Source organism: Gavia stellata, chromosome 8 (genome assembly GCF_030936135.1).
Source record: "Gavia stellata isolate bGavSte3 chromosome 8, bGavSte3.hap2, whole genome shotgun sequence".
Lineage (NCBI taxonomy): Eukaryota > Metazoa > Chordata > Aves > Gaviiformes > Gaviidae > Gavia > Gavia stellata.
Genome location: NC_082601.1, coordinates 29,868,985 through 29,893,609, shown reverse-complemented (window position 1 = coordinate 29,893,609; position 24,625 = coordinate 29,868,985). Strand labels below are relative to the sequence as shown.

The window sequence follows — 24,625 nt, the reverse complement described above, 5'->3', positions numbered from 1 at the left end:
TTCCATACATCCTCTGCCTTTGCTTTGTTTTATAGGGTTTGGAAAAAAAAAACAATCAGAAGTGCTTTTAAAACTAATTTGCTTTTCAGTAGACCTAGTTTATTCACTGCAAATATCTATTATTTATATGAAAATGCTCTCCTATGTTCCTTTTCTGTCAGGTATAAAGTAGTATTTCTCTGCTCTGCAAGTCCCACATGCACTGTATGTTCATGAATGCATGTCCCTCTTCAGTATAGCTCTGACATATTGCCATACTTAATGTAGAGTAAAACCCCCAAGATTTCATTAACTTACCCTGTTGAAAAAGCACGGATGACATGGCAAAATAAAATACATCTTTCACGTAGAAGAAGGAGAAGACGTGAAAGGAAACAAGGTACCTTTTTTTTTTTTTAATTGATTTTCTTCGAAGCATATAACTTTCACAAAATTACCTGAAAAGATCATGCTCAAAATTATGTTAATGAGTTGCATGGAAGTATATATTAAAAAGTCATGTAATTTGGGACTCACCATTCCAGTTTTACTGTGTCTGAGCATAGAAGGAACTAAAGCAGGGAAAGGTTTAGGGCCCAAGCTTACATTCTTCAGGGACTTAAGGTTCTCACTGTGGTTAATCAAAACTGTAGAAGAATAAAATGCTGTATTTAGCTCTGAACTGAAAACAAGCAGAACAAAATCCTTCCAGATTAAATGCAATTTTGTCTGTAAAATTCTGTTCTTTTTTCTCCCAGATACATTACATATGCTGGTCATACTGTGCAAATTTGGTAATTGCTCATCAGAGTGAAAGTCCCTTTCAATTGAAAAGGAGCAAATGTAGGTAGACCAGACTGGTAGAAAGATTCTTTTAAATGCAGTGATCTGCTGTTCTTGAAAAAAGAACTCATTTTCTATGAAAGCTTGTCTCCACAAAATACCTTAGCAGTTGTGATTTCATATTTGGTACATTGATAGGAAGGGTGAGGAAAATTGCTGTGTGAGGTTTAATCCTCCCTTGCTTCTGAAGGATGAAGGAGCTGAACTGTCATCTTCAGTATATGGTAGAGTAGTCCCAAGTCTACTTTAGTTTATGGTGAAGGAAACACCCCCTTAAGGACAATTCCTCACTACCCCAAAACCGCTAGAGTCCATTGCATTCTCCAGAATTCTCCGTATACCTAGAAAGTGAAGAGCATTTGGCAAATGGGTGATTCTACTTTGCTTGCTGAGGTTTTTTTCTTTTACTGTAGATCATGGGTGAGGGTTATCTACCCAGTAATTTCCTCCTTTGACCTACTGAAATAGTACTGAGCAAGCCCTTGAATTAACTGCCTTACAATAACTGGATTTGGCAAAGTACCTAGAGACACACAGACTCATGTGCCATTACAAGCAAAAAAAACCCTGAGCAGATCTGCTGTTAAATGGTGCCTGTATTTACCCTATCCCAATATTTACAAAAGAAGAGAACTACTATTAAAAGAGCTTTTGTCAGTGAAGGTTCACCAATCAGTTACCTAGAGAAAACAGGAAGTCCTTAAAATGCAAGAAATAAACAAGTGAGGTGGCAAATCATGAGTTCCTTGAGTCGTCCCATACTCTTTCCTTAGGCAACCCCCGTTTGTCTCCTATGCCATATATTCATGGGAATCATGCCTCTCTGTCTTTTGCTCCTGGTCCAGGGACTCTGTGTCCCACCATAGCATAATCTCCATTCTCCTTTCATTCTTAGGTTTTTCCCCTCACATACAAGCTATCAGCATTTTAAGTTATATTGGCAGAACAGGATGAGCTGTCATGGAGGAAAGACAAAGAAGGGTGGTTTTGCTGGAAGGAGTTTTTGGTTCCTGTTAGGAGAATCTGTGATATGTGGACCATAAGAGAGATGCTTAAAACTGATAGCCTGGCTAACCAGATGCTGAAATTTCAGTTTTGCTGCTTCTCACTAAGCACTTACCTCTTCTGTGTTTTTTTTGGTTGGTTGGTTTTTTCTTTCTTTATAATTTTCACTGGAATCGGTACAGTTGATATATGGAAAATTTGGAATTGACTAGATTCAATCAGTGTTGAACATTTTACATGTTTTGCATTAATGCTGGAAGAATACCACTGTTAGATTATTGCTTCCACTAGAAGATTCGATTTTCGGTAAGGGTAGCCTGACAAATGCTCAGCTGATTTAAAATGGTATTATGAGTGCAGTACCATCACAGTCAGGTGAAGCTATGGTATATAGATACTAGTGGAATAATATTCCCATTTTACTGACTGAGAAACTAAGCTACATGGAGATCATGATGCCCGGCCACAAAAACTCAGCAGGCTGTTTACAGAACAGGGAATCAAGCCAAGTCTCCCAAAACCCAGTTCAAATTTCTGACCAGTGTTGCACTGACTGACAAGAGACGCCGATTAGTGATGTTTTGAGGAGCTCGCTTCTCTCTTACATACAAAAGGAGATGATTATACCAATCATAAATACAAAATTAATATATCTCACCGTACAGTTAGAAAATTATGCTTTTAGTGTGACTTGTAAAGCATCTTTCTGCTCATTCAACATTATTTTCTGTAAACCAGAGTGCTTACAAAGAAATACTGTTGAACCTCTTCTCTGCATAACAAAAAGCAGCCTACAACTGTAAGGTCCCTTTCCATTCATCAGCCACCACATCTGTTGCTTGCTTGGACACTGACCAAAATGATTCATTCACATGTCTGACATTTATTTTTGGTGAAATACTGGGATTATACAGAAAGGCAATATTTCAAAACTGGGTCTAGAAAACCAAGGGAAGTTGGAAACAACTTCCTCAGCTGAAAACAAACACGGCATTATATCATTCTGCAGCTTTATTAGAACGAAGGCAGTAGCCAAGTGAAGCATCTGGAATCACACTGAAGTCACTCGGAACTCTGCAAATCACTTCATTCTTCCTTCTGCTACAGAGCTCACATCCCTGATTTCCAGTGTGTTTCATTCCAAAGAACTGAACAAGGTAGGTCAATCTCTCTGTTATATTTTAAATCTTTCTCTCCCTCCCTTCTAAATAATGTGTTTCTACAGCTACAACACCTGCAAGCAAATCCTGTAGTGTAGCATATACTGGCTAAAAGAGCTTCTTGGAAGAAAGAATGGGATATTTATTTCAAAGATTATTTTGAACCACCCCTGCAGCAAGAAAAGATATGAAAGTATGTGTGAATTTAATTTTTAATGACTTTTGAATGTGTTTATCACATTTCAAGGAGTCTTTTATCCTGTCAGAGAATGGTAAGTGACCTTGACTTAAATCTCTCTCCCCCCCCCCTCCCCCCCCACCTTGTGTGTTGGTTTTAATTTGTTTCATTTGCTTAGGGATAGTATGTCTCCTATATCTATAGCAATTCCCAGTGTTATTAGAAATAAGTACAGCAGTTCTGAATAGATTCTAGAACAGAAACTAGAAATCATTTCAACTTAAGTAGCAGATTAACAAAATAATTCTGAAGAATTGCAGTCATGAAGAATTAAAAAGGGCTTCTGTGATCTGAGCTGGAAGATGTGTGTGTTTTCCCTAACCATCATGGAATAAGGTAGGATGTGGATCTAGCTGTGATCAAGTGCATGGGAGCATGTTTGCTAGGAAGTGACAAGAAGATTTGAAGCCTCTTATATTACCATGCAATGAGACAGGGCTGGATTCCACCTCTTATTTAGACTTAGTGATAACCATGTTGTTGTCACCTGTAGCCTTTCTAAATTTGATCTTGCAAAGCCAAAAAATATCCCAGACCTGTTTTTGTAGATTTACAGAAGATGTATAGATTGTCTATGAATTAAAACATATTTTCTTTCTAGCTGAATAAAATTGCATTACTGAATAATTTTAAATGTTTAATAATTCATAGCTAAGGAGAAGAGAGTGAGTGAGGGTACATCAGGATAAAGGAATTTGTCAGATCAGGTTTGTAGAAACTAGTTCAGGATTAACTTGCTTATGAGAGCTTACTTTCAGTAGCATCATATTATTGTTTTGCCTCAGCTGAACTATGAAATGCAAATATTTTGATAACCCAATTTACTTTTGTTTAATGTCACTGCAGCTTCTGCTGGAATTTAAAACATTGTCAACCACTTATGCCAGGCAGACAGGATAGCGGTCCTACCAAGTTTACTTTAATCCTAGGGATTTTATATGTGCTATGAGTGATATTAGAGTGCACTTTTATTGCACTTAGAATCTCTGAGTGTGGCATAGTGGAAGTTATTTGACTTTGGAGAATGAATTTATGGTTTGGATTCTCTAACTGCCTTTGTGGAGAGGGATCATAAGTCAGGGAAACTCTATATAAAGATTCCTAGGCAGGATCTGACCACAGTTTTTTACTGCACCAGTGGGGCCAGAGGAAAACTGTTGATGACAGTAATGCAATTTGTATGTACTATATATTATAAATTCTTCCTTTTCATGTTAAGAATTTCCTTCTCTACTGATAACCTAATGAGCAACTTCTGAAATGCTGTTAGATTTGTGTTTATTTCTGATAGATTGATTCAAGAGGAAAACTTACCTGTTTCCTAAAAAAGCCAGTTGCATTAAAGAATTTTCTTCTTATGTTTTTTAAAAGCCGCTTTAAGTTTGCGATCTGGTCTTAGATATTAGTTTTTTATTAATAACTCTGCTATTCCGAGTACTAAGCAGCTAGTTTTGCAGAGGATGGTAGTCTGTTGAATGGCCTTGTTATTTGCTTATTTATTCATATTATCTTACGGAATGCACAAACAGTTCAGCTGTTTCTCTTACTGTCGTGGCTGGTTGTCTGGCTAATTTTCACTCATTATTTCTGATAATGGTTTGATTTGTGTTCATTCAGTCTGAAGCTAGCAGTTTCATAACAGTGCAGGGCTCTGTTGTTGCTGGCTTTGCAAAAGAGAGCTGAGTGCGAGGAACAGTTTCTCATGGCCTGTTACCAGAAGAAGGGGTTGCTGTGATTGGGGTGGGCGGTGTCCAAGAGACACTTGGTTTTCGAAGGGAAGATGCCATCATGCACAGATCAACTCTCCCACGCTTGCTGCTACTTTTGCAGTGTGCTTGAGGCTCCTGAGGCAAAAAGAAAAATTATGTGTCCTCAAAAGAAGCATATAGTACTTCCAAGGGAGCTCAGCTAATTTTGTGCTCTTTGTATCTTCAATACGTTCCAGAGGTCGAGGGCCTGGAGACAAAAAAGCCCTGTACCAGCCCATGGCTGCTCTTTTCCAGAGAGAATTTTTGCTGGCTTCTTGTAGCTCCCTTACGCCTGGCCCACCATTTTACTGCATTACAATTCTTTAGATGAACTGAACAGTCCTGCTGCAGAAACAATACTTTTTCATTAGTGGGCTCAAAGGGAAACTAACAAAACTTACTGCTACAAGTAAAGTTTGTTTGCAAGGGTTATCTGCAAAGGCCAGCACTCTAGAAATCTTCAGTCCTTGCCAGGGACGTTAGCTAGCAAAGAGTTTGCAGCCTTCTCCTACTTCTCTTTCCCAGCCCAGGCTCTCTTGTCCCTTTTTGATACTTCTTGAAAGATGTATTTCAAGAATCACAAGGCACAAGTATGAAGAACCAGCACCTTTTCCCTTTATCCACAAAAGATATTTGCCTCTCCGTTCTTTCGGCAAGGCCTGAATTCTGCTGCCAACGCTGCCTTTGAATCTACTGCTTGACTTTGGGTGAGATACTTCTGTTCCCTTCCCTACTCTTCTTGTGTCTGTTTTTTCTGTTTAATTATAAACAAGGAAGGAGTTGTCTCTCATTATGTGCTTATAGTGCCTAGATCCAGTGAGGCTTTGATCTCAAAGGCTAGGGCCTTTGGGTACTTTCCCAACATAAAATACTTACCTCTTTCAGCAAGTGTGAGCCTGGCACAGAAGTTTTATTCTCTTTTGAAGCCTTCTAGATGAAAGAGAGAAAGTGGTGAGTAGTAAGTCCTGTACCGTCAATGTAATATCACTTTCTACACTCCCATTTCTTCTTTCTAGTGATCCTCTTTTAATGAGCTCAGCTCTACATCATTTTAATGAGATGTTTTGAAAATGTTAAGAACTATTGTCCATTTAAGAAAACTGAGTAACATGTTGCTGAGGTCCTAAACTTTTAACTGAGGGTGTTGTAACATATCTGGTGGGGTAAAGTTCAACATGCCATAGAAGTGATTTGCAAGGTAATATGGAAGCCTGTAAAACCAGTATTTCCAAGCTCCTAGTTTAACACCTTAATCATCAGCGCAATCTATTCTTATCAGTGCTAGGGAGTGTTCCCAATGCCATATTAGGGAGACAGATAAATATCCAGCCCTCCTGAAATTCTATTAATATGAATTTTTCAGTTTTGCAGGAGTACAGGCAGTGTTTATTTTAGACTTGAACTTCAAGTAAATAAAAGAATTAGCTTTGTATGAGGAGGAATATTAGAAGAACACTGATACAGAAGCAGATACCCTTGATGTACTGGACACAGTGATCCTAGTGTATTAACTGTGAGGACAGAATAAAGTATGTTATCAGCTGGAATGTTTTGGTTATATACTATCACTATTTTGGAATTGGATGTTCTGATATAGCCATGCAAGAGTAAGTGTCAAGAGTAATATAAACATAGTAATATTGCAATCATGCTGGAAGAAACTGCGATGTAGATTTAATGAGCAGTAGAATAAACCTAGAAGAACAGAGATCAATTTAGAGGGCAGTACATAACCAAGCATACTGTTAGAAGTGACTGTGAAATTAATATGCGAAATAGAATAGGACATAAGAAGGCATATTTGAGGAATGAGTTGTGTTGCTAATTTTCTCTGGGGTTAGCTCTTAACTCTTCTTGTTAAAAGGACTGTAAGTGTAACAGATTGTAAACTATTTTAATCTGTTATTCAATAGAGATTTTGCATCTTGCTGGAGAGTGTTATTTTATTTTTTCCGTAATGACCTGTTGTTACCCTGCAGTAACTTTAGAATGGCTGTTGTCTAACATATGTTTAATTGGCCTTAATCAGTCTGCTGAGACAACAGTTGATAGTCTGAAAGAAATCTCTGCATTCACTCTATTCTCTGCTCTCACTTTGCTACTTCCTGTTAGGAGGGAGTTGTGGTTAAATCATGTGTTTGCTGAAGGAGTACAACCATTCAATAAACATGCTCAGAGCTGCATGATCATGTAATGATTATATGAAAGCTAGTCAAAAATCTTCTTTCATCACAAATATATGAAACAGTTGTGAAGTAAAAATTCCATATAATTTTTGCATGAGAAACATAAAAAACCATGCTTGATTAGAAATACAAGTGTTTATTATCTTACCAATCTAGCCACTGTGAAGCTGAAGCAATTTAAAAATTTTAGATTGGATATCTCCGTTACTCTAGTTATTATGGTGGCTTATAGCCAAAGAAAATACTGCTGGCGTTTATGGAGGAATAGAAAACATGTGAAATTTTCCTGGAACAATACTTGATTCGTGTGCATATCTTACATGCTGAGGATACAGCCAATACGATATATGATGTACCTGCTGGGCTTTGTCACCTGAGAGGTGTGCTTAATGGCTCTTAGGTATGTCCTGGGCCTGTGGAGACACATTAATGTATATGACAAGCAAATGGTGGAGATCCAGGTTCCTTTTCTCTTCAGCATAGAGAAAACAGACCAGAATCTGCAAGGTCTGCCCAGGTTAGGTGCTGGCTCCCTGCAACACGGTGGGCACGATGGCACAGGGGAGAGCCTCCCTTCAGGAAAGGGAAGGTCTCCCGGAGGTGAAGCTGTGGTTTCTCCACTCCATCACGAGTGAGGGAACAGTGTTACATTTAAGAAAGGAGGATAGGACTGTGGTTGAACCACTAAGCAGGGACTCTAGGTTTAGCACCTGGTTTGATCAGAGACTTCCTGTACGTTCTCAGCCTTCTCATCTGTAAACCAGGCTGATGATACTTCTCAATTGAGTCCACTTTCACTAAGAGTTGTGAATACTGAGGTCTTATGACTGGCTATGTAAATACTTCGGCAGTGCTGACACATGCAGTGTAAGACTGTATTTTAAATCTCAAGTGGCACTGTTTACCTAAACTTCTATTTTTACCTACTTGTAAGAATGCTTGGGTCTTTCTCACCACCACCACCCCCCGCCCCCCCCCCCCCCCCCCCCCCCCCCCAGTGAGGCCACTTTAAGTGTTTCACAGATATCATCTGTTGTTTTCTTGACTCTGCTGTAATATGTTTGTGGTCACATGGTAGACTTGCAGTGGTTATGGCAACTCCTTATGTTCAAAAGGAGTATTAAAAAAGATATTTCTACTTTTAGCTGTATTGATGGAAGGGAATAAGAGCAGGAGCAAGCACTAACTACACAGTCACCAAGTGCGCCCCCCTGCCAGTGCATATCCTGAGGACATCTGAGTTTCTTTGTCTTCTTTGGGGATGCAAGTCTTGGTGCTTTGGATCAGCATGAAAGTAAATCACTTTTGATGATACACAGTTGCTGGTTGCAGACATTTATGAGTTACCTGATTGTGGAAATGGTGTGCTGTTCAATTGCAGCAGTTGTCTGGATGATTGGCTATATTCAGGCCAGACTTACTGTAGATACTTTTCCTATTACAGCAGCATTACTTAGATATGAAGTTGGGTTTTCCCTTTGTTTAACATTTCTGTGGCGGCAAAAGTGCTGGTCTGAAATAATTGTTTTACCAATATTAACTGAGTCTGCTCTGTTAAGGGTTTAATTCCACTGTAACACTCACTTTGTGTAAAATGTTATGAGGCTATTATCTGGTCAAATGACTTCAATACCACAGATGAAGTGGTGTGTTATGACTAATAAGGTCATGTTTGGCCTTGCTCAAAGAAAGTTGTTTTTGGCATAAATTTTAGGACATGTCTAGCTAGTACATTGCGTATACATTTCTAACATTGCTTCACTGAGAGATGTAATGGAGAGTGGTGGTTATTTATATTCTTGTCTTGTCTGCTGGAACAAATGCATCTATATCATGGCTTGAAAAGGTTTCCAGTCACACATAATATCTATTATGACCCATTCTAGTTGTTGAATTCAGGATGGCTTACAAAGTCATTTTATTACCATATGTCCAATGACCATTAAAATGATAGTCAAGAGATAGGTGTTTGTGTATGTGTCTCTGAAAGATTAAACATACACACAAGCCTTGATTCTGCTTTTGTGTATACTAGCTTAAAATGCTCATTTCCTAGTAGCTTTGTCTGCAGGGCCAGCTTTAGGCTTAAATTATAGCATAGCTATGATTTAATTTTGTAGTATGCATGTATCGGGCACTTCCTGCTGTAGAAATGTTTCTACATGGATGCAAGTAGTCATCTTGGCTTTGTTCTTTTGAGGAAGAAATATGAGTCTATGATGGTTTGTAATCTCATCAGTGTTCCTTGTGAGTTTTAGGATCTTTTCTCATGTCTTTGTAAAATACTTGCCAGAAATAGGTATATACCTCCAACAGACTTGCTCAGCCTTCTGTGTTTTGAACTTTACAGATAAACTACTGGGTGAATTTCATGTTTATGTTTTTGAAGCTAGACAAATTCAAAATTTAACACCTCAAAAGTTCCAAGAAATTTTTTTGAGGGCTCTCAAGTGAATTCAATATCCGGACAAACTTGCTGAGACACAGTATGACAAGCAGGGTTTAGGTGAAGTGAATCAATCAGTTAAGCTTGCCTTTAGCTATAGATTATACACGTGGAATGTGCTATGCTCAGAATTATTCATAAAGACATTAAAAGGAGGGTTTGTGTAATACATTCCCTCTATGAAGTTAACTATTGAGACAGCCAACTCCACAAGCCATAATTTTCCTATTAAGTCAGGACCCACTATTGTGACTTCTGAAATCAATTTAGCTGGCCAGAGGCTCTGAGCACTGTTTATCACACTGAATAAATAGATAGGGACTACTGCTAAAATATTTGTGTTAACTTTTAACTAACATAGACAGTGAATAAGCTCTTCCCTTGGACCTCTCTGTAAATTTCGAAAGTAATGAGGACCAAATGTGAGAGAGGTTGTGTGGGCTGTAGCTCAAACACGTGGCATAAACTACCAGTGTAATTAAATTGGACCCTAACTTGTGTGGTGCCCAGAGAACTTTGAACCCCCAGGAAGACTTTGCATCAAGTGAAGTGAGTGAAATTGCAACCGTTTTGTTTGTTTGTTTTCTCCTATTTTAGACTGAAAACCCAATGTAATTTCATTCCAAAGCCTTTCCACTGACCTCAGGGGTGAGGCGTGGAGAGGTCAAACGACTTGCCCTGGTCAAACAGGATGCATGTGGCTTAGCCATGAGTAGAGTCCCAAGTACTAGTCCCATGTCATAACCATTCTTAGTGTGACAAAAGCTGTTTTATTTTAAGCAGATACAATCATTTGTCTTAAGTTGTCATTATGGCTCAACTTCATGAAATACCATAATGGTGACAGAGAAAACGAACTCTAGGTGCTTGTAGTAAAAAGCTGTGAATATGTCAATTGAGATCCGATTCTGTAATTCCCTGCTGAAATTCAGAGAAAGCCAGTTCATGTAGCACATGGTGAAGTCTCTTCCCAGTAGTTCTGTGGCTTTGTATTTTATAAATATTTCCTAACAATCTGTATTTCTTGGTAATTCTGTTGTCTGTCCCAGAATCTGAAAGGCACTAGCACCATGCACCAGCCTGTGATATTCCTGCGAAGTTGTTTAGTAATTAACTTCTGTTTTACAGAAGGGGACAGGAAATGAAACCTCCTGGTCAAGCATTCTGAAACCTATTTGCTTAAAATTAAGCGACTATATTCATAACTAAGCAATTGAATCAAGGAGGCTCAGTTTTCAGAGCTGCTTGTGACCTCAGCAAACAGGAACAGACTCCAGTCAAACAACTGCTGAGCGTACACTTTACACAGGCTCTGTACTATTAAAAAAAAAAAAGACAGGATGAAGTCTAAACTTGGTTATATTCATCCATATGCAGTACAACACTGTTCTGTAACCTGGGTCTACCCCCAAGTCCTATTGCGAGGCTTCTAACCACACTTTCCTGTTTATTGAAAAATATTTTCCTCCCTCTGGCTCCTTTTTGCAATCTTGGACCAGCAGGGACTGAGCCAGTGAACTGCACCAAACCTCCCTTACCCTTTCTAGCAGCTGGCCTGAAAGCCAAGCAGAAACTGCTGGTAAAAAGTCTTGTTTTCTCTTCTGAGCCTCTCTTTGCAGACAGGTTCATGAGAGTCCTTCCAGCCTGGAAATTAGGCCATTTGTCAAATTTTATACAGGAAATCAGTGACAGAATAAGGAATAGAATTAGATTTCTTCACTTTCAAGACCTAGACTTGAACTGCAAGACTGTTCTGCCTCTGAAAGTTTATTAATAAATAAAACCAAAACTCATGCATTTGGGACTATGTGTGTTTCAAGAACACAAAGAAGCATCCCTGTTGAATGATGGTTAATGGTTATCCCAGAAGAAAAAATCTGGCTCCTTGTTGATGTAAACCAGCATAGCTCCACTGAAAATCACGTACTGCTTATCTTTTTCAGAGCAGGGCTTAACACTGAGTCCTGTTACAGAAGTGCTTCATATATGTGGCTGTCAGAGGTAAAAGTTTCTGGGCTTTGCAAATGTAATTGTCAGTCTTTGCTGAGCTCTAGCCATAGAGTCTAGTTTCAGCATCTGTGCACTGGGAGCAATGGTAAGCAATGTTCCTCCTGCTTTTTTGCTCCCACTGCTAAAGAGTTACTGCATTGGAAGACTAGGAGTTAGAGGTAAGGAAAAATACAAGCTTGGAAAACTAATTGCATTCTAGAGGTGTGGTCTTTTAGTGGAGGAGTTTTAAACTACAGGAGGCTTGGTAAATATTTGGTATTTATTTAGGTATGTTTTCTTTCTCCTGCTAGACATCATCTTTGAAATTCTAAATACAAAATTAACATTGTTGGGCAGTAGGCAAATGTTTGTTATTGTTACATGTTTTTTTAGCCAAAAAAAAAAAAGGTTTGGGGATTACACATATACAGAGGAAATGTTTGAATCCAAGTATTGTTGCATTGTGCTAGCCCTTAAGAAACCTAAAAGCAAAATTGATTAGTGACTGGAATACAGGATGTTAATCAGCAAGAGTCTGAAAAATAGGATTTTTTTTGTTTAATTGCAGAAATTAGATTTGAAGGTATAGTTCTGTATATAGGCAAAGACACTTAAAAATCCAGTTATTTACCTGACTGTCCTCTGAAACTGTCCGAATGTAATGATGTTCCAGATGTTAGTGATACTGCTTCTTGTTTATACTATTTCTCAGCAGATGTTAAGCTATTCGAAAAAATGACTCAGATGGGTGGTACTGGTATTTGATACAGAATCTACCCCCAAGGGGCATGTAATTACATAAATGCAGCCCAATAAGTATAATTTTATCAGGACAGCAAACCAAATAACATTCCTTCAGCCTGGTGTAAATTTCAAAGGGCAAATGTTATCATAGCCTCTTGACAGGACAGGCTGTATTGTCTCCTATTACATATTTTTTTTATCAAGAGATATAAAATTACACAACTTTTTATTTTACCTTGTATATCCATCAGCAAATGAGAAATCTAATCCTGCTGATGTGTGTACACATGCGTAGCTTCACTTGTGGGAGTAATCCTTTCAAAATAAGCAAACTACTTTTTTGGAGGAAAGGTATGTACATGAATACAAGCTTGCAGATATGGTTCTGCAGGCAATGTACTCTGGAGACCCTGCTCCTCTTGTCCTTAGCATGCTAAAATTAATGGAATTACAGGAATGCAGAGCTGGGTTCCAAAATGTGGGTTGAATTTCAGTTTCTGAACAGAGCTGGTGCTCAGAAGTGTACCGGTGAGCTCATCCATAGTACAGCTAACAGGCTGGACGTATCCTGCTCTCAGGGACAGGTTTTTAGTGCAGCTGAGTCCAGGCAGACACTATAACTTTAAATGATAACAGAATTTTGCAGAATATTTGTTTTGACCGTGGCAGATACTTTTGTCAGATTGTGGCCATCTGTGCTGTGCTGCAGCTTTGTCTGTGCTGTGGAATGAATACATAACTTCTGAGTGCTTTTACCAGTTCAAACTCTTTTTGCTATCTGTTTTCCCATTCATTTATTTTTTTCTGATTTTTCTTTTGGTTTATATTTTCCTTTCCCCCCCTGCTTTCTCTTCCTCCCACACTCTTCCTTTCCAGTTTTAGAAGAAAATTCCTATGTGAAAAATCATGTTGTACTTGTAAGTTCCAGAAGCTTTTGCAACAGAAGAAAACAGACTGTCATTCTGTCTTAAAAAATAAAATAAAAGAAAAAAAGACACATACATATTTTCATCTATAGCTCTTGCCATGTGTCTTATTCTCCTGGGAAGCTTTATTTTCTTTCATCTATTACCTGTTTCTCAGCTTTCCTTTTCTACATCCTTTGCTGCATTAAGGAAATCTAATATGTTGAATGTGTCTGAAAATCAGCATTCCTTGGTACAAAGATACATGATGGATGTATAAACGCATGAACTTTCACTTGCTGGAGAAATCACTGTCTATGATTTTTAACTATAATTTGAGGGGGGGTTGTGTGTGACTGGTAATTTTATAAAAAAGGGCTTCCTGGCATTTTAACTGCACTTTTTTGCCTACACAGATGCCTGGCGCTTCTCTGATTTCTGACAAATATAATCCATAAAACTTGCTTCAAGTAGGAACAGAGCAGTAAAATATGAAACCCAACTAGAAAAGAATAGAAAAATCACACTTTGGTAAAACTTCGCAGCTGGTCTCCCAGAAATTCATGAGTGATACTGTGCTCAGTGCTCTCTGTTAAGAAATAAATGCAAGGAAAACAGCTCCTGAAGATTTCAAGTGTTGTCTTGATTTGAGCATTTCTTGAAATGCCTGTGACCAAAATACTGCACAAGCTTTGTGCTAGCAACTGACAGCTAAAAAGTGATAGATATGTGAAACTAACTCAATGTTTTGGGGTTTTTTTATGACCAAGAACTTAAAGGAATTGCAAGTTATTATTTGCAATGCTGTAAAACATTTCTCCTTTGACTGTTCCATTTCTTTTCTTCCTCAGAAAGCAACTGTGCAACATGACATTTGAAGATTTCGAGAACTACTCTTATTTCTATGACCTGTCTGAGGAAGATGAATCACCCCAGTCCTCCCTCAGCATTGCCCATATGATTTCCCTTTCCTTTTACAGTGTGGCATTTCTGCTGGGAGTGCCAGGTAATGCCATCGTCATCTGGTTTATGGGCTTTAAGTGGGATAAATCTGTTTCCACACTCTGGTTCCTCAATCTGGCCATTGCAGATTTCATTTTTGTTCTCTTTCTGCCCCTCTATATTACATATGTGGCAATGGGCTTCCACTGGCCTTTTGGGAAGTGGCTCTGCAAAATGAACTCGTTCATTGCACTACTTAATATGTTTGCCAGTGTTTTCTTCCTGACATTCATCAGCCTTGACCGCTACATCCGCCTTGTCCACCCAGTCTTTTCCTACAAGTATCGGACTGTAAGGAACACCCTCATTCTTAGTGGGATCATTTGGATGTCAGCTGCAGTTATTGGTGGCCCTGCCTTATACTTTAGAGACACAGCTACAATTCTCAACAATGTGACCATTTGCTACAACAACTTCCATGTCCATGACAGAGAACTTATTTTGCTGACACATCACATTCTCATTTGGGTGAGGCTTGCATTTGGTTACCTCTTTCCTCTAGTGACCATGGTCATTTGCTACTCATTGCTGATTGTCAAAGTGAAGAGGAGAACTGTATTGACTTCCAGCAGACTTTTTTGGACCATCATTGCTGTAGTTGTAGCTTTTTTTGTTTGCTGGACACCATATCACATATTCAGCATTGTGGAGCTGTCTGCTCACCACGATGAGAATTTGCATGACTTACTGCAGGATGGCATTCCCCTTTCCACTGGCCTTGGTTTCATCAACAGTTGCCTCAATCCAATCCTCTACGTTCTGATTAGCAAAAAGTTCCAGGCCCAGGTCAAGACAACAGTCTCTGAGGTGCTAAAATTGGCACTGTGGGAGGTGAGCCGCTCGGGAACTGTCAGTGAGCAACTGTGGAGCTCGGACAACACCCACGCGCCTGTGCACTACTGTGAAACTGCTCAGTGACTGCTCTTGTCACCACCCCTCTCCAAAATAGCTGACAGGAGATTTGGAGGTGTTCTTGACTTCACATCTGCTAGTCAGATGTGCATTTTTGCATGTACAGTTTTATGTAAACAGCTGGCTTAATTGCACATGCTGCTTTCCTTGAAAGGTTTTTAAAGGACACATCGTTTGGGTGTGGTGTACTTGCAATGCACACAGATCCTGAACTGAAAGTTGTCAGCTTAAGTGGAATTGCTCCAGCTGGGTTTTTGATCAGGAATGTTGTTGTAGTCCTCTTGTTTTGTTGTGGTTCCATACCTCATTGATATCAAAAGAGCACATAATAAAAATATTCCTCCTTGCCACCACTGATAACACTCTTGATCTAGGCATTCTCATCCAAGAGGTCGTGGCCATATATCAATGGGTCATGGGTCTCCTGATTGTCTAGTATTGCCTTAAACAGGAATCACCTAGCTGCATCCCAGCTAAGCGAAGCTGTCGGTGCAGTTGGAGAAGAATCCCAAGACAGAGAACACTGAATTACTGCCTTCTCTTGACAAAAAAGAAAAATATGGAAATAAAATCTGTTTTCTCCCAGGGCTCTTTTTCTTATACTCAAAACTAAGACAGGCGATCCTGTGTTTTCTGGTCACTTATTCTTCTGCTTTTAGCACCAGTTGGGTGCAAAATACTGAGCAGGTGTTTCATACAGGTATTAGGCTCCTTTCAAATGTGCAAAGAATTAGTGAAAATGTTTCTTACGGAAGCTGAGATTAAAGGCCTCCTGCCACACTTGTTCTTTTTTCTGTGTTTAAACTTTCAGGCTTAAAGAGGTTTACAACTATTGGTTACTCTTTATTGCTCTGTCAAGGTAAAGAAATAATATAACATTTTGTTTGCCTTAATGGCAATCTTCTAAAAATGGGCAGAGTGAATTCAATAACATTCTGTTACAAGTCTGCAGCCAAATTTGGATAACTTTGCCAAATGCGAAGCAAGACAGTACATCCAGGAAACGGAGTCCCCTCCCATAAGAAAGATGAAGTAGTCCCAGTTATGCTGTATTCTGTTCCAACTTGTTGCTTGCTGTAGAATCACACATGCACTAATGCAAACATATATGCTAAGTGGAGTGGACCAATTTCTGATGCAATACCACTTAATTAAAAAGTTGAATGTGGGATAAAACTCCACTAAAAGTAAAAGCATAAAGCTTTGGGTAAATTTGAGCCATTTATTCTTGTTATTGGCCTAGGTATATAGAATAAAACTGCCTTTCAGATATTCTACCTAGTTTCTATGGCCTGCCAACACACATAAGTAGCATTTATACTGTAAATGAGGCCTTATATGTAAATATATTTGCTTTTGTATAATATATATGCATGCATAAGTACATCCAGTATTGGTAGCTGAACAAATAGAAACAGTCTGACTGCAGTCTGTAACTTTCTTTGGGCTCTGGTTTCAGAGTTTGGGAGAGTCAGGCAGGATCAGTGGAATTTCAATGTATTTCACTTTGGGCTGGAAAGTTGGTAAGCAGTACTCTTCCTTTGAGTCATTTGCTGCCTGGTACATAGTGACTCATCATGATACTTTGGCACTGTGCTGTGGAATGTGCCTAAATCAAACATTTTGCAGTTTTTCTTCACATGTTGCCTGGCATCTTTCTAAGAATGATGTATTAGTACTACTCTCCTGACTGTACTCCAAGTGAAATAATAAAATTTTGTTGTTTCCAAAGAGTGTGTTCATTTGCTTTTCTCAGCAGCAATATGCAGTTGTTACCAGAAATTGTAACCAAGAAAACTCTCCAAACCAAATGATAGTTTAGAAAGTTGACATTGGTTTACTGCAGCGCTGGGTGCATGGGGGATTTCTCCTCCTAACGTGCACACCAGGTTAAAATCATGACAGGTATTTAAACAATTAACAAAGTTACACCTACTGGTTCTACCCCTTAATTAACTATGGGTTAGTATTTTTCTTACTTCATCTTAAAGTTATAGTTCTCCTTTAATTCACTATGCATGCTCAGAGAGTAGGGGGCTTAACTGGGTTGGGGGCTTTTCTAGCTAGGTGTGTTCTTTAGCATTATAATGAGATTATAATGAGACAAGTTAACTCTAGGGCACTATTTTGGCAGTCCATTCTATTTTTCTAAGATTTGCCCTTGTGTTAATCGTTATTGCTTGTTAGCAGAGAGTTAGTGAAGACAGTCTTTATCTCTAATATGTCTAAATACCAGGTGCAGTTGTTATGAAGTATCTTCTTTACATTCTTCCCAAGATGTTCTTACTTGCTTTTAACAATTATTTTTCAAGATGTTCTGTAACACAGTGACTGTCCATTCTTAGAATGGCTCCTTGCCAAAGTTTTTGGAAGATGAAAGCAAGCCCTCACCCTTTCTACTACAGGAATTAAGGTTTATGTCAGCTTTCTTCTTACATGTTGGCTATGTGAGCACACATATTGCTATATACAGTAAAGAGATTGATTTTCAAATGGGGAAACACATATATTCTGTCTTGCATAAATTACCAGAAAGCTTCTGGTACTTCTCCTGAAGTAGACAACAGAAATACAGAATAGAATTGAATAAGGCCAAAGTCAGCCCTGCTCTATGGAATTAAGTGGATTAACAATTTTGCAATGCAACTACTACCTCATTCACACAGAGATCAGTTACAGAATTATCTCCAAATCATTTCTGCAAGAGTAATGGAAGATACCTAAACAAGACAGATAACACTTTAAGTTTTCCAAAGAGTGTCCAAAACAATACCAACAGTTCTACGCTGCTTGGACTGAGGAATGCTCATTCAACCCATCACAATGGAAAAAAGCCAGATGAATGGGATCTATCTTATCATGCTAAAGGATGCTATAGAAAAACACTTCATAGGAAATAGCTCTATGATCAACCTTTCATTCAAGAATAATAGCTATTGACACATTCCATAATGGACAGGTTTTGGTTACTTACTCTTATCTGCTTCTTGAACAGTTTGTACTTCTGAAGGTTGTTACGCAGGTTAGTTTGTAACCAAAACTTTTGTTGAAACTGTTTTCCCAGTATTCCTATACATCACATATTTAAGTTATGGAAGTTTCTGCTGATCTTTCAGTGATGGGGTGCACTTGGGATAGAAGTGTCTCATTTACTCTAAGAAAGATGCTGATTTTTCACAGGCACAATGACACAACAGTATACCAGCACATACCCAAATACTACACAAAACCCCCTATTGTAGGTATATGTGGAATTCTCTTACCTACATGCCTATCTGTTTTGTAACTGGGGAGACTGCTCTGTAGCTTTTTTTGTTTTGTTCCTGTGCAACAAGTTTCCTTCTAACACCGGTGGAAAAAAATAACCCACAAGAGATATCACAACAACTGAAGAGTTTGTACACGCATGCTTAGCATAAATGAAACACACACACAAAAATCCAGTCTGGCAGGTCAGATGGATGGCTCATAGTGCTGTGTTTTAGCAAAGTTACAGCCTATAAAGCAAACCATTTTATCCACTTCAAGCTTTAAGTTCAAGGTCAAGGAAAGAGTTTAAAGGAGGGCAGCATGTTGAGCAGGAGGTCAGAAACACTGATGGCCAAGGATAATAAAAATTACATTTTTGTGGCAGAATATTTCATTTTTTGTTCTGATGTGGCATTTGCTAATTTCTTGCTTTTAACAGCGCCATGACAGAATTGCTAAAACTAAGCTACATGATTTAGCAGAAGCAACAGCTAGAGAATTGCCACAGAAAGGGTACAGTGCATTAATTACACACAGGATGAAGCTAGTCCTTTAGGAGTTAAGTTTATGGAAGGTGGGAATGAAGCCTGTAATTATACTTACTTTCAATTCTTTAATCATGCTTTAAACCTCTGGCAGGCAGATTTTTTTTTTCCCTGAGACAAATTATAAAACAAAGCTCTTACATAATCTGAAGTTGGCAGACCTTTAAACAAAGAGAAACAGGACCTGCTGTGCCAGATAACCACACACAGATGCTCTGTGAAAAAAGAACAAGAGTTATTTTAGCTGCTGCTGTCAGGCCTTGGCACTGAGCATCTTCATCTCAGAGTGACCAACGTGGCACATAAACGGTTTCCATTTCATGGGCACAGTATATTCTCTCAGTCCCACAGAAAGCCTAGAAACATGAATTTGTCTAGCAGCTTTACAACTTTGACAGCTTTTATGTTTGTATCATTCCTAAGGATAGTTTTTGGAATACAATTTCATTCTGATAGGTTCTTCAATCTTCAGAAAAATGTCAAAAAAAAAAAAAAAAATCAATCTAGAAACCACTCCGGAGCCAAGTAAGCAGCTCAAACTGGTGTTAATTATGCAACTTTATCTTTGCATTTTAATTGAACACTTTTTTGTTGTTGTTTTTAGCCTGGAGCATGCTTCAAGTTTATTACGTAAGTTTCCCACCTGCATTAGCTGTAGCCCGTGGTCTCTGCACCCCGTTCATCCTCACGCTGCCACGCCGGGGGCGGGGACAGAGGAGGCCCTGAAGGGCCCCCGCGGAAGGCGCGTGCTGCCCCCTAGCCGCCCGGAGCCCGCGGCACCTCCCAGGGACCCAGGCCTGCCCGGGCTGCTGAAGGACGCGCAAGGACCTTGGAGTACGAAAGGAGGAGCTTTTATCAACACCATTGTTCGCTGTACTAATTAAGCAGCCCTGGAAAAAGATGTGACAGTCGAAGTAATTTCACAGCAGATGTTTTAATGCCTCAGGAAAGCATCTCCAAGTCCCCACAACAGATGAGAAGACGCCAGGGCAGTCTCAGGTCAGATAAAAACTGTTAACATTACATGCCGCCTTGTCCTTTTCAGTGCACTGCAGTTGCTTCTAACTTACCTTCATCTCCGCTCCCTCAGTGAAGCTTTCAACAAGATTATTCTACAAGAGTTTTAGCCTTCCACAAAAGCCACAGTGTATTTGGTTAGTCATCACCCTTATTGAACAAAAGAAATTTATACTACTGTTTAACTGCTAAAAAAGTTATCTGCACTTTGTCCTGAGCCCTGTGCTTTTCCCTTAAAGCCATCCCGCCTTCCAGAGGAATTACAGAAAATTTCCAAAGATGCGACTTCCCCCCGAAATGGAGCAAAGGGTATTTCACATTTTTAAAGCTGTGTAAATGTCAGATCTGGATTGACAGTAAATGTAAATTTTCTATTTCCTCTGCTCAAGCTCTTGGGTACTACAGCAGGGTGTTAGAGCATCCTTAAAATTCAGTTTTAGCTTCTACCTTACCCATCAACCAGATTTTACATTTATGAGTTTGATTACACCACGATTTTGAATTAACCAGACACAGCCCGATTTTTGCTATTACATTTATTCTAGATACATCAAGACTTAAATCTTATTGAAAGCAGCTACATCCATTGATTGTACATAATCTTCAAAAGCTGTTATTCTCTCTTCCAGCATATCTGTTCCAACTTTATCATCTTCAACAACACACTGGATCTGAAGCTTTTTGATACCATAGCCAACAGGTACTAGCTTGGCTGGAAAAAAAACAGAAAAAAGCATTTAGTTCTCCTTGATTGGTGGAATCCCTTAAAAATGCAAATCTAAGATTAAATTGGTCAAAGCAGTCTACATGAATACATAAAACCCATCATTTGTTCTGTATTATAGACTGCCTAACCAACAACACATCATTCATTATAAGGTGGTCAAAAAGGGTTTGGTTTTGGGGTTTCCCCCTCACACCCAGTGATGTGGGTGTACAGGTGTTTGCTTACTGCATCAGGAACTGTACAAGGAGATGCAGAATAGCAGAGCCAAAGTTTTAAAGCTTTTAAAACCTGTGTTTGAATCTTGACCTGGCTGCTGCACTAGTACACCTTTTTGACTATTTCAAGACACTGAAGTACTGTAGTGTTGTAATTCCCACACTGTTTTAGCTACCCACATTTTCAGAGATCAGCAGTGACCATAAGTCTACCTATTCATACACTATCTTAAGAGACTGCACCATCTCCCCTCTCCTGGCTTTGAAGTTTTCTCCTACTTACAGGATCCCCAGACCAAGCCATCTGCTTGAATGCTTCGAACACACTCCTCTAGTTTGGCCATGTCTGTCTCATCATCCCAAGGCTTCACATCAAGCAAGATTGATGATTTGGCAACAACAGCTGGCTCTGGGGGAAGAAAATCACCATTAAAAGCTAGGAAATTATCAAAAAACCTCATCAATATACTTCCAAACTAGCTTTACAAGAACAGCTTTTCCAATTTCATCAACAAGAACCTCCTCACATAGTGTGACAGGCCTCTTGTATGAACATGTGTCTCAGAAGAAAACATAGAATAAGCAGCTAACATTGTTTGTTACATAGGAAGTCCTTTTCAGAGGATCTGAGAAGGAGCTTAACGCTGTGTAACAGTTTATCTTCCACAGAGGGAATACTGCAACTGCTACAGTTCTGAACAGTTCCAGGCCAGTAGCTGTGGAGGGACTTACATATTGCAGCCTTTCCTCTAAATTTTTTTTTTTTATATATAGAAAGCTCAGCCTCTGGGTAAGACAAACAAGAGTGCACTAAGCAGGACAAAAACTATGTTAAGGTTCCCATTTGCTATGGGAAAGGCTAAGCTCACCAGCAATTCAAGTGAAGCCAATTACTCCCATCTCACTCCAGTCAAGTTTATCTATTACAGTTAATTAGTGTTTCTAGCCATCCTGTTCAAAAGCATGAAAATTAACCTGAGCATAAAAGATTAATAAGTTCTTGGTAAACATACTTTTGGACTTCTTTGATTCATATTGGGCCAGACGTTCTTCCCTCAGTTTCTTTGCTTCTTCACTTTCCTGAAAGAGAAATCTAAAGTTACAGAAAAGCACTAAAACCCTGCATCTTTAAAGCATTACCAAATTGACTGGCATCTACTCAGGCAAAAACAAATCATCACAACTGTCAGCCGAAAGATGGTGATTTTTTGTTTTATTCATCATGTAACCAGTCAAAGTTAAAGTAGGCCATTCACCCCATTGCAACACATTCCTTTCTAACTCTGAGTTTTTAACCTTCCAAGCTTTTCTGTTCTGCAAAGACAGCTGAATTTGAGAATTCTGAGTAGCATCTGGTACCAAGGTCACAAATTTAAGTAACTTAACACTAGTTAAGGCAAAAATCTGCAATACCTGGGTATTTCTAAAAAACCCAAATATAATACAAAAAGGTCACAAGTACCTCCTCATCATCAGATCCAAAAAGATCAATGTCATCATCATCTTTGCTATCTGTGGTTGCACCTGTTGTGTCCTCAACATCAGCAGGACCATATTTCCCCAAAGCCTTCTTTACTCCTGGCAAGCTGAAAGAAAACAGCAGATATTAGGAACCCACTCAAATGTCAATACGAATACTGCCAATTTGCCAATGAAACTACATACAAGTGCATTCATAGTAAAAATACTGTGCTAAAAAATAAATATCTAATTCTGCTGCTTGAAAACAGAACATCCCCAAAGACAATCCTCGGTGCTGCTGACATGCTAGTTGAGACTACAGCAAATCCCATATTTAAAGATTGGTCATCTAAGCTGACATAATCCTGCCCAACACTGCTGCTCCACCTAGGTATATGGCTAGAAAAAGCTTTCTTATTGGAATTATTTACCTGTGTTATATTCTGTGTACGAAGAGTTATCAACCTCTTGTTCATACTTCCCTAAAAATCTGTTCATGTTTAAAAACTAACAGTGACAGCAAACACGTTGTTGCCATGTAACTGATCCTGTGACCTTGGAAGTGTTAGTGAATGCTTTACTCCGAAAGCCAGCTCTCAACAGCACATGAGGGACCAGAACCCCCTGAAGTAAATCTTCTCCTGTAGCTCATATCGTTCTGTAGTCTTAGAATAAGCTTGTATTTCTATTGTTACTGTGACCTGCTGTTAGAAGAGTCATAAAACTAGCTTTAGTTTTCAGGAACTAGAAGTAGTTTCCACAGAGTGGACTCTTGTGAAGCAACTTTATAATCTCAGTCCCCTTTAGCATTATCATAGCTTCAGAAATGGACTGGTGACTGAGCCACCCAACTTTACAAGAGTTCCCTCCAAACAGGACTGAGGCACACAGAGGAGGCAGTGTAGCAATACTGACACTACCTATGCTGTACCTTTTTAGAGAGGCCTGCAGTCTCCATGGATGTCAATACAGCACCTTTCATGAACACTAAAATCACTAAAAAAGAAAAAACATAAACATTTGCTTTCGTATTACCCCTTTTTTATACGTGCTTCTGCATTGCAAATCATTGATTTTATCTTCCAGGACTAAAAACCTGAACTCCCTATTTAAAATCTGTATATTTAGCTTTAAAGACTCCTATAATACTTTCTAATTAGTTTTGGCATTGCTTTTATGGGGTCGACTGCTGGCAAGTAACTTCCAGCTTTCAGCTTAGTTATCTGTGTAAACGGCAGCAACAAAACTGAAGTCTTACAAGCTTGCTGCAGAAACGTCAGCAACTGAACAGAGACAGAATCAGGTTGCCTAAATTCTAAGGGAAAAGTGTAATGTACTGACAGAAGTCTGCTCTGCTTCTAGAGCTGTTCCCGTTCCAGCAGCAACCCAAAAAGCCCCATGGTACCACTGAAAAACACTGTTTTGTGCAAACTCGAGAAAACAAACGCAACACTTTGTAGGCCAGTTCGCACATACATTCCAGCTTTGCAGTTTAACCATACCTTGCCTTTTGCTTTTCGTACGACTTAATATGATTGTACCACCGAAGAGCATGAAACAAGTCTGCAGGAGGTGGGGCAGCGATTGCTTCAAAGACTGCTATATCAGCCTGAGAAGGGACGTACCTGCGGAGAACAAGCCGAAGTTAACCCCCTTCCTCGGTGCACGCAGGAAGACGTGAAGCAGCAGCCGCTGAGCACACAGACGACCGCGCCGCAGCAGCAGCTCGGTGCGCCCGCCACGCTGCTGCTAGGCCCAGCGGCGAGCACCGCAGGAAGTGCGAGAAGCCAGGCCGGCTCGGCACCGCGGGCGCGCTGTAGCGGCCCAGGAGCTCGGCCAGCCCCGGCGCTGCGCCTCCCATAGCGGCCTTGCGGCAGCAGCTGCCGGGGATTGCAACACACGCGCGCCTCAAGGCCCCCCCCGCGCCGGCACGGCCCCCCGCCCCCCCGCCGGGCCTCGCCGCGGCCTGGCCAGGCTCGCCTCCCCCGAGCCCCAGCGCTCCCCCCAGCCGCCTCTCACCCCTCGATATAGCTCCTGTCAGCCAGGAAATCATTGAGGACCCGCAGGCCAGCGGCGGACTTAAGGTCCCCGAAGCCCATGACGGCAGCGGCGCGGCACACACGCTCCCGCCCACAGCCCGAGACCGACCGCCGCGCAAAGAGGCCCACCGACCCCTGCGCCGCCTTTATATAGAGCCGATCCCTCCGCGAGTTTGCACGCACATATATCCCTCCGCAAGAATGAACCGCGAAGT

General features: G+C 39.9%; 2 protein-coding genes and 2 non-coding genes across 5 annotated transcripts; 1 reads left to right on the top strand and 3 right to left on the bottom strand.

Annotated features, from left to right (window-relative positions):
- The first annotated feature begins 2,823 nt into the window (after positions 1-2,823).
- Positions 2,824-15,232, top strand: CMKLR2 (chemerin chemokine-like receptor 2). 2 transcript variants are annotated; one of them, XM_059820378.1, is made up of 2 exons: positions 2,824-2,984; positions 14,095-15,232. In XM_059820378.1, exon 2 carries the CDS (start codon positions 14,111-14,113, stop codon positions 15,161-15,163), a length of 1,053 nt encoding a protein of 350 aa, XP_059676361.1. In that variant the 5' UTR covers positions 2,824-2,984; positions 14,095-14,110; the 3' UTR covers positions 15,164-15,232. The 2 variants fall into 2 exon arrangements, with proteins under 2 accessions (XP_059676361.1, XP_059676360.1); XM_059820377.1 differs by lacking the exon at positions 2,824-2,984 and adding an exon at positions 7,549-7,676.
- Positions 15,233-20,487: 5,255 nt separating this feature from the next.
- EEF1B2 (eukaryotic translation elongation factor 1 beta 2) lies at positions 20,488-24,518 on the bottom strand. The gene is made up of 6 exons (XM_059820473.1): positions 24,391-24,518; positions 23,874-23,996; positions 22,373-22,496; positions 21,924-21,990; positions 21,194-21,319; positions 20,488-20,680 (listed from the first exon to the last, which is right to left on the bottom strand). The coding sequence occupies exons 1-6, from the start codon at positions 24,468-24,470 to the stop codon at positions 20,526-20,528; spliced, it is 675 nt and encodes a 224-aa protein (XP_059676456.1). The 5' UTR covers positions 24,471-24,518; the 3' UTR covers positions 20,488-20,525.
- On the bottom strand, positions 21,501-21,634 carry LOC132317453 (small nucleolar RNA SNORA41). Its single transcript, XR_009484087.1, has one exon. It is a non-coding gene; the product is annotated as a small nucleolar RNA SNORA41 (small nucleolar RNA).
- Positions 22,063-22,142, bottom strand: LOC132317450 (small nucleolar RNA SNORD51). Its single transcript, XR_009484084.1, has one exon. It is a non-coding gene; the product is annotated as a small nucleolar RNA SNORD51 (small nucleolar RNA).
- Positions 24,519-24,625: the final 107 nt, after the last annotated feature.

Coding starts and splice junctions, on each gene's coding strand:
- EEF1B2 (XM_059820473.1), bottom strand. CDS start 24,470: ATGGGCTTCGGGGACCTTAAGTCCGCCGCTGGCCTGCGGGTCCTCAAT. Junction 21,991..22,372: donor TTGGATCTGATGATGAGGAG/GTACTTGTGACC, acceptor TTTCTCTTTCAG/GAAAGTGAAGAAGCAAAGAA. Junction 20,681..21,193: donor TGGCTTGGTCTGGGGATCCT/GTAAGTAGGAGA, acceptor TTTTTTTTCCAG/CCAAGCTAGTACCTGTTGGC.
- CMKLR2 (XM_059820377.1), top strand. CDS start 7,549: ATGGCTCTTAGGTATGTCCTGGGCCTGTGGAGACACATTAATGTATAT. Junction 7,677..14,094: donor AATCTGCAAGGTCTGCCCAG/GTTAGGTGCTGG, acceptor TTTCTTCCTCAG/AAAGCAACTGTGCAACATGA.